Below are 10,349 nucleotides of genomic sequence, written 5' to 3' on the forward strand. Positions count from 1 at the left end.
CCCCCCCCGGCAGCACTCTACGTCTGCTCATTAGCGATGTACATCTCCGTTGCGATCCCTTCTATCCGGACTGTCGTCGACCCCCTACCCGAAGACACCCCACAAGACAGGGAAGACGCGCTCGGCGTGCTGGGCGCTGCGAACGTCATAATCGCCTTGCTGCTATTTGGGATCCTGGGTCTGCAGGGGGGGATGGAGTATGCGAAAGCGCTGGAACTGAGGGAGACGAAGAGGCTGAAGGATGAGGAAGTGAGGGAGAAAGTTGTTCAGGGAGAGGAGAAGAAGACGCAGTGATGTGTTTGTTACTCTTGTTTGCGTTCCTAATCCTATCTATGTATCTTGTTATATTCCCCGAGATAATCATGGTCCCTACTTCAACCCTCTGATGACTCCCTCCTCCTCCTCCTCCTCCTCCCAACTATCCACATTCCTCCAATGGCTCTCCTCCAACAATGTCCACATAGATCCCCGTATCCAAATTGTCCACACCCCCAAAACAGGCTACACCGTCCAAGCGCTCAGTGACATACCCTACGGCGTCCGTGGTACGTCCCCCCTCCCTCTGCCCCTACACGCACAAAACGGCAGCTCACCAAACACCAAGTGAGCAAAACCCCAAAATCTGCAGTCTTGAGCGTCAGGAACTGCACGCTCTCGGACACCCTCTGGCCGTTCCTGAAACCGCTGGAACCGAACATAGCGCTCTCTATCGCCCTCCTCTCCGAACAGGTACGCTTTCTTCCTAATTCCTAATTCAAGTCAGCGCGATGCTTACGGCTCATGACAGCTGTTGGGGAGGGACAGCCGGTTCTGGGGATATCTGCAGTCTTTGCCTGAGGAAGCGGATATTGCCTTGTTTTGGAAATTGAAGGGGCAAGATGGGGAGGAAGCGCTCCTCTGGCTGCAAAACACCGAAGTCTCGGCCATACTGCGTACTTCGCTACTCGTACGCCCCCGCCCCTCCATCCCTCATTTCCCGTAATCACCAACATAAACCAAACAGGCAGACCTCGACCGCACATACACGCAAGTCGTCCGCCCCGCCCTAGCCCAGTGGAGCCCAACGATCGACCGGTTTAGGAAAGCCTACTCCCTCGTCTCGAGCCGGGCGTTCCAGGTCGATTCCTGGCACGGGGTTGGGCTTGTTCCTGTTGCGGATGCGTTCAACCACTCGGAGGAGAATGGGGTGTTTATGGAGGTGCGTTCTCCTGTGCCTGAGCTTTGGGCTTTGGGCTTCGCGCTTTGGGGTGCATGCAGGCTTTGAGCTAACTCGCAAAAGACAGATTTTGCCGTTTGTACACAATGCGGTTCCCTCGGCCCCTGCGCACATCCAGAGCACACACCACCTCATTCCTCCCCTTGGGACGAACCCATGACCTGCGATATGGTGACCTATGCGCCTCTCAAGGCTGGGGAGGAAGTGTTTAACTCGTATGACGAGAAGGGGCTGGGGAACGCTAAGCTGCTGGTGTGGTATGGGTTTTTGCTCGAGGGGAATGGGGAGGATCGGATTGGGTTTGAAAGGGAGGTGGAGGGGGTCTTGCGGGTGGGCGGGGGAGAGGGAGAGGGAGAGGGTGAGTGGAGCGGGAAGAGGTGGGAGGAGGTGAGGGACGTCGCCGCTGGCTTTGGGGAGGAGCTGGAGGAGCTGGAGGCGGTCGTTACCCCTTCTGAATGGGTGGAGGTGGGCGAGGAAGAGGACGAGACGGAGCCTGGATCGAGCTGGATCGACGCTGAGGGCCGGGTGTCGCTCGCCCTTTTCCTCCTGCTTTTTGCTAGGAACTCGACCGAGGAGAGGGATATCGCTACCCATCTGCATCTTGTGATCTCGGTTATGAAGCTGCTTGATCAGCCGGGGGAGAAGGAGACCGTGCTGGCCGGGATACCCAGCGCGGTACTCAAGACGCTCAAGGGCGTGGCAAAGGATGTACAGAGGTTATGTGCCTCGAAAATGGAGAACATGTACCGTCCGGAACTTACGACATCGGACTTGGCTGCAATGCTTGACGTAAGTCCTTTCCCCTTCTGGTGCGTGTTTATTTTGAAATGGCATAGACCCATCTGGGACCACGGACGAAGCTCGCTGTGTCTTACGTCGTTACCGAGCGGCTGATGCTCGAGACGTGCTCAAAGCGGTGGCAAGATCTGGCAGAGAGCCTGAACGAGTAACCTTACTGGACCAAAGCATGAACATGGCATTCTGGAACCCGTGTACGACCCTGAACGGGTTATTTCCCGCCTTGGTACCTGTTCAGCATACACAGTTTCGAAGCGAGGACTTGTAGCGCCAGGAGTTTCGAGACTGGCAAAACGTCAAGCATCCCCTCATAAACCGCAGCGACTCCGACTCTGGACTCACAATACCGCGCTCCCTGAAAATCACCTCCAAAATACCACAAGTTCGGATCTAGATACCGTCAGCATCATACCATCTACGTATTAGCAAGAGCGACATACGACCGCTATCACGATACGTTCCGCGTACGTTGCCTTCGTCGTCCATCCCCCATGCCTGCTTCAGGCTCTTCCCTTCTTCCGCGCCAAGCAACGCCATCGCCGTGTCGCGCATACTGTGCAGGTCGTACCTGAAACCCGCTCAGCTGCTGAGATATTGGGTTTCGGGTACGGGGTTAGACCCACCCGGTTGCGAACACGACGAGATCAGCTGGCAGGTTGGTGCTGTCTTCGAATATGAGCCCATTTAGGGTGAAGCACTTGACTGGGATGCCTGATTTGACACGGATCTAGCGCGCGGTTATCCCATGCACCCACATAGGTTGTACGCGTTTACCTTGCCGTCGACAATCAGCTTAGATGTTCCTGAGTTCAGATAATGGCCTCCTGATCTGGGTTAGACTCTTTTCTATTGAAGAAGAGAATTAGCATGTACCAAACCGCTCAAATACGAACGTGCTTCTATCGGGTGGCTCAAGTCTGAACCCGGCTCTGATCAGGCCTTCGTTCACCGCGCTGGTCTCCATCAGCAACCATAGGATGTAGGATGGCAAGAGAGGACGACTCACACGACCTCCTTGTTGAGCACTTTCGGAGGTATGCTTGCGAGCAACGTTGCGACCGGAGGTGCGGTGGACTCCATCAGATCGTCCGCCCTCTCAACGGGTATACTCTCGTTGTACAGCCCTGGTCAAAGCTCATGCAAGGCTCTCGGAGCTCTCATATCACATACTTCCAAGTTTGGCATTGGTCAATGCTTGATGTGTTACCATCGTCGGATTACGCTGGATCATGCTCACCGACGCTCCATGATTGTAGAGGTCGCGTGCGATATCGTGACCTACGAAGTTTTGAAAGCCAGCCAGTTGCTATTGTCATCGGCCTACCAGAATTCCCACAACCCACCACGATAGCCTTCTTGCCGTCCCAGCCTTGCCCATTCTTGTATTCACTTGAATGCATCGCAACCCCGCGGAATAACGCCTGATATATATCAGGCATGACCAAGAGCTGGGAGAGAGACCCACCGCTCCCGGTACGATCGGCACTACGGGGCGCAATCCGTTGATGCCTGTTGCAAAGACAAGATGGGTAGCTCGCATCATTTTGGACGACTCCGGCCCGCTGAGCACGACGTCCCAATACCCTTCTGGATGAAACTTTGCCGACTGCACCGTCGTCGAGGTCATCACGTCGAGGTGTGTCTCCCTTGCGTACTCTTCCAAGAAATCGGCCACTTCGTCCTTTGTTGGTAGGAGGGAACTCTCCGTGGGCCAGTGATGGTACGCGAATTGGGCTGCCACACCATTAGTCAAAGCACCAGAACACATATCCTGGGTGCACACAATACCACTTGGGAAGCAGCAGCTTGAGGGTGTCATAATGCCGGCGCCATTGATCTCCGACCCGACGGTGTTGTTCGATAACGAGACAAGATAAACCCAGAACACGAAGGGCGGTTGCGGCCTGAACTGAAACACCGAAATCAGAGGAAAAGGTAACACGCCACATGACAGACTCACGTCCACTCTGCCCGGCACCCAGAACTAATACGTCAATCTGATCCTGTGGCAATACGTGATTCACAAGGAGATTTGAGCGATCTTCTCCATGTGTCTTCAGAGCGGCAATCTTCGTGAAAACAGTCCAGGCTTTCCAGATATCCGTCTCCTCGTCGAAGACAAGCTTGACAATGGCAGTATTAGAAGACTTTTCCGTGTCAAAGGTATACGTTGCTTGAATATAGACAAGGTTTTCTGAGGCAGTGGGTTGCACAGTCGCGTTTTGCAACGTGAAGTCGGACAAACGCTCTTCGGCAATTGTATAACTAAGTAAGTCACTGATCTTGTCAATAGAATTGAAAGTTCGAATATCCCAGGTCAACGCCAGATGATCTGTCCACCATGGGGCAACATCGTCCACCAAGATCTCGCCTAAGTTGTTTGAAAGGTTGGATGGCGCCTGAATCGCAGTGTTGAACCTCGTCGCCCAGTTGCTTGCGATTTCAGAAGGTACCAATCCGCTGATATTGATGGGTTTGTTCAAGCACGGAAGCTTCAGAGCCATGGTCTTTCAGGGAGGACTGTCAAAAATCTGGATCGTAACAACATTTGATTTTTCAAGTGTTACGAGGGCGGCAGTGAAGACTTGTGCGTAATATTAGGCTCGCCTCAGCAGACATCGGATCCGTTGTGCGGGCGTCGCTTGGGTGACGTCTCGGAGACGTGTTGGACGTTGATGATTACCTGTTTTTCACAACCTGCAAGATTGACATGCTCGGTATACAACTCGTACAGTACTGACTTCCCTGACCTACTTCCCGCCTTGATATCGTTTCAACAAACCCAACTTTACGGCGAGGATCTGCGATGCCAGGATCTTCGAGACTGGGAGAACATCAGTCATCCCACAATATTAATAGGCAGCGGTCACTGTGCTCACAATAACTTGCTACTTGGAAGTCGCCTCCGAAATACCAGAAGTTTGGATCTATGTATCTTCTTAGAATGGTCTCGATTCCGTTAACGGAGAAGCATACGACCGCTGCCACGATACGCTCCACGAACGTTGCCCTCGTCATCCATTCCCCATGCCTCCTTCAGGTTGTTGCCTTGCTCAGCGCCCATCAACGCTATCGCCGTGTCGCGCATGTTGCGAAGGTCAAATCTGATATTGGATTAGTTGCGGGAGTGCCGAATCTCAGATAGAGCCCACCCGGTTGCAAATACCACGAGATCTGCAACCGACTCGGTGCCGTCCTCGAATGCCAAACCATTGGGCGTGAAACTCTTGATTGGAATGCCGGATTTGACATGGATCTGCCACGATCTCAAAAGATGTTTCTACCAATATCACCGCCCTTCCTCGCCCTCATGGATCCCTGGTGGCCTCCCCCACCCTCCACGCGTGGAGAACACCGCCAATTTCCCAGCATAGCTTCATATGGCATCCATAAGATCTGCCAACTCTCTGTAATGATAAACAAGCGGTTGCCCGTTGGTTTACCTATGGCTCACCCTTCAGTCAAACACCGTTTAAATTTTCTGACCCTTTTTTTCACCGTATATCATATGTATATGAGCTATTAATCTTCAAATCGCATTGAGCATTATCACTATCATGCACATCAATGCAATCCTCCATTGTTGGGACTATTGTGCAGCTCATGCAACCGGCGTCGCTTCCCCGCCCCCACCGCCCCCACCACACCTCCATCTCTCAGGAGACGGAGGTCATCCTCCCCACCGCACCCACCACACCTCCACCTCACTGCAACCATCCTTCAGGCTGTAACGCGGAGCCTTGTGCCGATCCCTCTAGAGGCGCCGCCAGAATCTTGTCCACTTCCAGCAGAGCCACTCTCGAAGGGAGGTCTGCACCAACGGTTTCTGTGGCCCTTTGCCACTCCGGTCATGTCATTTCCGACACAAACAGAAGCTTGGACCGGATTGCGTCGGGAGGGGGATGCGCTCGCCCATGCCGTTGTAGCGTTTGCACGAAGTATCTGTAGCACACAATTAGTCTTTACGTCCATCCAAGTCAAAGATGGGTTTCATTACGCTGAAATCTGGCTTGCGTTTCCGTGGTTCTGCGTATCCACGTCCCGGAGGCAGCGATCCACAAAGGGCCAGAAGTCTTTCTCTACCTTCTCTACATGTCCCCTTGAGTCAGTGACCTCCTTTCCTGCATACATGCGGTGTTTCACCTCGCATCGAGCCTGCCACTTCTTTCAGTTGTTACATCCAAAACGAAGAAAAAGCGCACCAAGAAAGCTAGACACGCTAGATGACGCTCATCAAACCGGAAGGGGTATCTTGGCTTGATCAGTTTCAATTGCAGCTCTTTTAAGCTGCTGTTCCTTGTTTCCTCAAGCTTCACAAGTCACCTTTCTCTCCTCCTATCGCATGATCTGCTTACCTTATCTTTAATGAAGCGCCTGCGTTCCGCAAGCAAGGCTCCCATATCTTTTCGCAGCTCGGTCTGGTGCTTGCCGACCAAGAATGGACTCTCCGGAAGTTTGAGGCGGTCTTTGATGTCTCTGAAATGTCCCTAGAATAGCACAGAGTATATGTCAACTTATTATGCAACAGGATCCATCTACTTACAAACAGCAGGTCGCTAGCATCATCGATGTAGCTAGGACAGTAAGGGCTCAGGAGATAACAATAGATCTCTTTCGCGCATTCGGTCTATCAGATATGACAGTCAGCCTAGCTCGCATCGATGCACACTCCGCACCCTTGAGATCTTTGACATCTTCCAATTGATGATGATACTGTTATTCATGTCTTGTACTGTCACTCGAATGACCATTGATGTCGCATACGACCGAAGCTCCCTCGCCCGCGGATCTTGCTGCAAAACGGGTCAACATGCTATTAATACGCTTAGCCAAATGGCTCAGCGCACCTCGGCTGCAAAGGCCAAAAGCTCATCCTCCAGTTCCTTGCTGTTGAATCCCATTTTCCTCACCAGTTACTTGCCAAGCTGCGTGTAGTCTCTGCCTGCGCGATTATCCGGCCAGCTGCTTGTTCGACTCCACATGTCTGCCGACGCGACCAGCGGGCTTGGACTGTGTGAGCAGATGCTTTGATCCATATCCAGCAATGAGACTCACCGTCTATCAGCTACTCCCCTTTGCACAGTCTCAGGTTCTTCCACTCTCGGCTCTGTCCTCGATTCAATGACATGCGCGGTAGAAAAAGGGTTGTCGCCCTCCTCTTCCAACGCGCTCTCTGACTCCCCCCTTCCTGGCGTTTGTCCGCGTGAAGAATCTGATCCTCCCTTGGATGCTGATCTCCTCCTCCTCTTCTTCCCCCTTCCACGGGGACTGTGACTTAGCGGACGTACTCGGTTCGATTTTTGCAACGGTACATCCTCTGCCTCGTCATCAGTGTCGTCTAGCATTAGAGTCATCGGTTTCTTATCCTTGACGTAGAGTCAGTTCTGGGGAGGGGATTGCAGATGTGCACTTGGGAGGGGATGGCAGACGTGCACAAGAAAGGGCAAAAAAAATAATCTAAAAAGCGGCGTGAGAAGAACCGACAATGCGGATGCAAGGAGCACGTGGCGTCATCGTCTTCGCCCCTTCTCTTGATGTTGATGGTCTTCTGGAAGTGGGCAACCTCGCTCCTGAGGTTGCCCTCATGCAGCTTGGTTCATCGCCGCTCCTCCATCTCTCATCGAGAGACGGGAAGGCTGAGGTGCAGGCTTGGGACATCACACCTCTATCTCTACCAAGATGGAGGGACGCAGTAACTCCTCTCATGATATTGTTATTAGACGTGTACCTATCATCCATCTTCTCAAGGCACAAGTCCAACGTCCCCTTTTGTCACCCTTGGTCAACCTCCCGGCCAGATCTTCGCGAAACTTCTCTGAGATTAGTGCGGGTATGGGTGTGCGGAGTTTCGAAGGTATCATAGTCCTGATTAATGCAGAGTTGTGAAAGCTAAATACGTTCAGCAAATATGCAACATCGTCTCGGTGTCGGATGGCCTTCTGATAGTGCGCTGTCACTTCTCTCTCTTGCAAACGCGGCCTCGTACTGGCTAGCACACAACCGCCCAATGTACAGTCGTGCTGAACATTCACGCAGCATTCGATGAGCTGAATTCTAAGTTGGTTCTCTCATATCACTGGTACTAATAAGCTAGCACTCACCTGAGGGTAAACAGTCATATATGTGCCTGAGGCCACAAGACGCGGGCACATCAAAGCAGGGTGTGAGGCCCCAATGGTGTATCGCTCAAGAAGAACATGCCCGCAAGCAGGAATGAGGGAGTCTGGGGTGGCAGGAAGTAGCAATTCACATATTCTCCCAATGACCTTCTAGAATAGGATCATGTAAGGAATAAGTCTTAGGGCACATAAGAATGGAAACACTTGCCTCACTTGACCAGTCAACTACCACAAATGCATGTAGCTTGATCTTATCAGAGTTATGCACATACATGGTTTGAGCTTGCTGTACAGGAAGATTCTGTGGGTATTGGTCAGTGTTAAAGGCACTGGCCCTTGTCTCTCTCCAATCCACCACAGGATTAGATATCCTCCTGCTGATCATGCCTGCCTGAGTTTGAGGCTGAGAGCTCTCCATTCAACAACCAATTGCAGCCAAGAGTCAGGGCAGATGCACCATCTCTGCCAGCAGCAACAGTGATGCACATTTCCATTCATGAGCTGACTTGTCATACCAATGACCCTGTTCGATGATATGCTGAACTCTGTTGAGGTGGGCAAAGTTCTTGGCTATGTCTTGACTTGGTGCCTGGTGATTTGAGTTGACTGAACGTGTGCGGAAGGTGCCATTGTGAGCTTCATAGTGCTCTGTAGCATATCCACAGCTGGCCCAAATCATTGCACATCTTTGATGATGTGCAACAGAATGTGCAGCTTTGGTTTCAATAACATCTTTATGGGGTCCAATTGAGCAATCACATGAATGAGGGCTTGAACAGTTCTGTCCAGCTCAGCCTGCACCATCATGTCAGTAGAGCAATCACAGCATAACTTGTATGCCTACCAGGTATGCTTGTTTGTCCATGATATTGTACTGCCAAAGCAAGGCACCTGCCAGTCCAAGAAGAACCCAAGCCTCGAGCATGTCCAATGGAACAAGATCCCACAGAACAAACAGCATACACTGCACCAACACCTTGAAATGCTTGCCCAGCAATGCATGGTGATGCTCCATTATATACTTTGCATCCAACTTGGGAAGATTCCATCCATCTTCCCATAACAAGTTGAGTTGGCTCTCCATGATGCTGAGCAAGTTAGGAGTCTTGGTGAACTCTAGGAAGTTGATGGTGACCCCGAATATGTATTTCACTACTCCAAGGGAGTAGGTGTGGAGCAGCTTGATAGGCATACTTCATCCAATGTCCAGATCTAACAAATTCATGTCAGTCTCCACGAGTCAATCCCCAGAACAGATGAACATATGAGCAACCCACAGAAGAGGATTTACTGCCTGTAAACCTCCATGCTTCATAAGCTCACTGAGCAAATCCTGATGAAGATGCTCTGCACTCCTTATCCCTGCCTTCCACTTCTTGGTGCCCTGATGGAGCAGATCTAACATCACTGGCCAGGTGTACTTGTCTGTGACCCCAGTTTCCTGGCTGTGGGCAGTGATTGCATTTGTTTGGTGGGGATATGTGGCAGCCTCCAGAAGCTCATGCACAACCCCCCAAAGAGTAGTCCACAAAGTTCAGGATTGACCCAGCTGATTTCAGAGGTCAGTGTATGTGCACAGTATGCAGATTCCATCCTCACCTTGAAAAGAGCGGAGTAGCCTTCAGTACTCTGCTTATGTTTCTGCATTCCCCCAATGTTGCACTGATGTCAGGGCACCAGCTCATTGCTTGGTCAAGAGACATGACTAAGCCTTTATGACATGGAAGTAGCTGGTATACCTTGGCATGTGCTGGAACCTGCTGGAAGGATTGGATGGTCAGGTGACCTGCTGTGCATGGCTGTGCATGACCTCATATGACCTCATCCTTGGTCATATGACCTGATCACCTGACTAGGCTGAGTAAGCAAGATGTTCTAGCAGGTTCCACCACAGAGGTATAAATATAAGGCCTACTCTGCCTGGGACTGTCTCTTCAGACTTGGTCTCTTAGGATCATCCACAGATACCTATACTGTAGATAGGTCTTAGTCATCAGGTCTACTCCACTTCCTTGTTGCCTGCTTAGACTCTTGGCACTCTTAGGTGAGCAGACTTAGTCAGCCTGTGTTGCCCTAACAGAAGACCAAGTCTCCAAGTGACAACCTCTGCTTCACCACTCCACCTCTACTCTTACCTGCCTTTACTCTTACCACACACACCCAACACCTGCCTTATTCCATATCCACCATTATGGAACAAGCAGAAGAATTCCCTG

At 51.6% G+C, this 10,349-nt stretch overlaps 3 protein-coding genes across 3 annotated transcripts in view; 2 read left to right on the forward strand and 1 right to left on the reverse strand.

Moving 5' to 3' along the window:
* The window catches only part of DACRYDRAFT_29583 (uncharacterized protein), a gene marked incomplete at both ends in the record, with an annotated part of 1,197 nt that extends 981 nt beyond the window's left edge, over positions 1 to 216 (forward strand). Inside the window, one exon of the mRNA XM_040774317.1 lies at positions 14 to 216. Coding sequence (XP_040630799.1) covers positions 14 to 216 — 203 coding nt within the window. The remainder of the gene's footprint in view (positions 1 to 13) is intronic.
* Positions 217 to 385: 169 nt separating this feature from the next.
* DACRYDRAFT_115206 (SET domain-containing protein) lies at positions 386 to 2,166 on the forward strand (the record flags this gene model as incomplete). Its single annotated transcript, XM_040769952.1, has 6 exons — positions 386 to 545; positions 605 to 729; positions 788 to 946; positions 1,004 to 1,198; positions 1,280 to 2,005; positions 2,053 to 2,166. 6 exons carry the CDS (start codon positions 386 to 388, stop codon positions 2,164 to 2,166), a joined length of 1,479 nt encoding a protein of 492 aa, XP_040630800.1.
* Positions 2,167 to 2,225: 59 nt separating this feature from the next.
* The window catches only part of DACRYDRAFT_49562 (FAD/NADP-binding domain-containing protein), a gene marked incomplete at both ends in the record, with an annotated part of 20,523 nt that continues 12,399 nt past the window's right edge, over positions 2,226 to 10,349 (reverse strand). The window contains 8 exons of the mRNA XM_040774912.1: positions 2,226 to 2,404; positions 2,455 to 2,582; positions 2,638 to 2,741; positions 2,789 to 2,843; positions 2,893 to 2,972; positions 3,023 to 3,138; positions 3,185 to 3,292; positions 3,339 to 3,435. Of these exons, the coding sequence (XP_040630801.1) occupies positions 2,226 to 2,404; positions 2,455 to 2,582; positions 2,638 to 2,741; positions 2,789 to 2,843; positions 2,893 to 2,972; positions 3,023 to 3,138; positions 3,185 to 3,292; positions 3,339 to 3,435 (867 nt within the window). The remainder of the gene's footprint in view (positions 2,405 to 2,454; positions 2,583 to 2,637; positions 2,742 to 2,788; positions 2,844 to 2,892; positions 2,973 to 3,022; positions 3,139 to 3,184; positions 3,293 to 3,338; positions 3,436 to 10,349) is intronic.

Source organism: Dacryopinax primogenitus (assembly GCF_000292625.1).
Source record: "Dacryopinax primogenitus strain DJM-731 SS1 chromosome Unknown DACRYscaffold_5, whole genome shotgun sequence".
Taxonomy (NCBI): domain Eukaryota; kingdom Fungi; phylum Basidiomycota; class Dacrymycetes; order Dacrymycetales; family Dacrymycetaceae; genus Dacryopinax; species Dacryopinax primogenitus.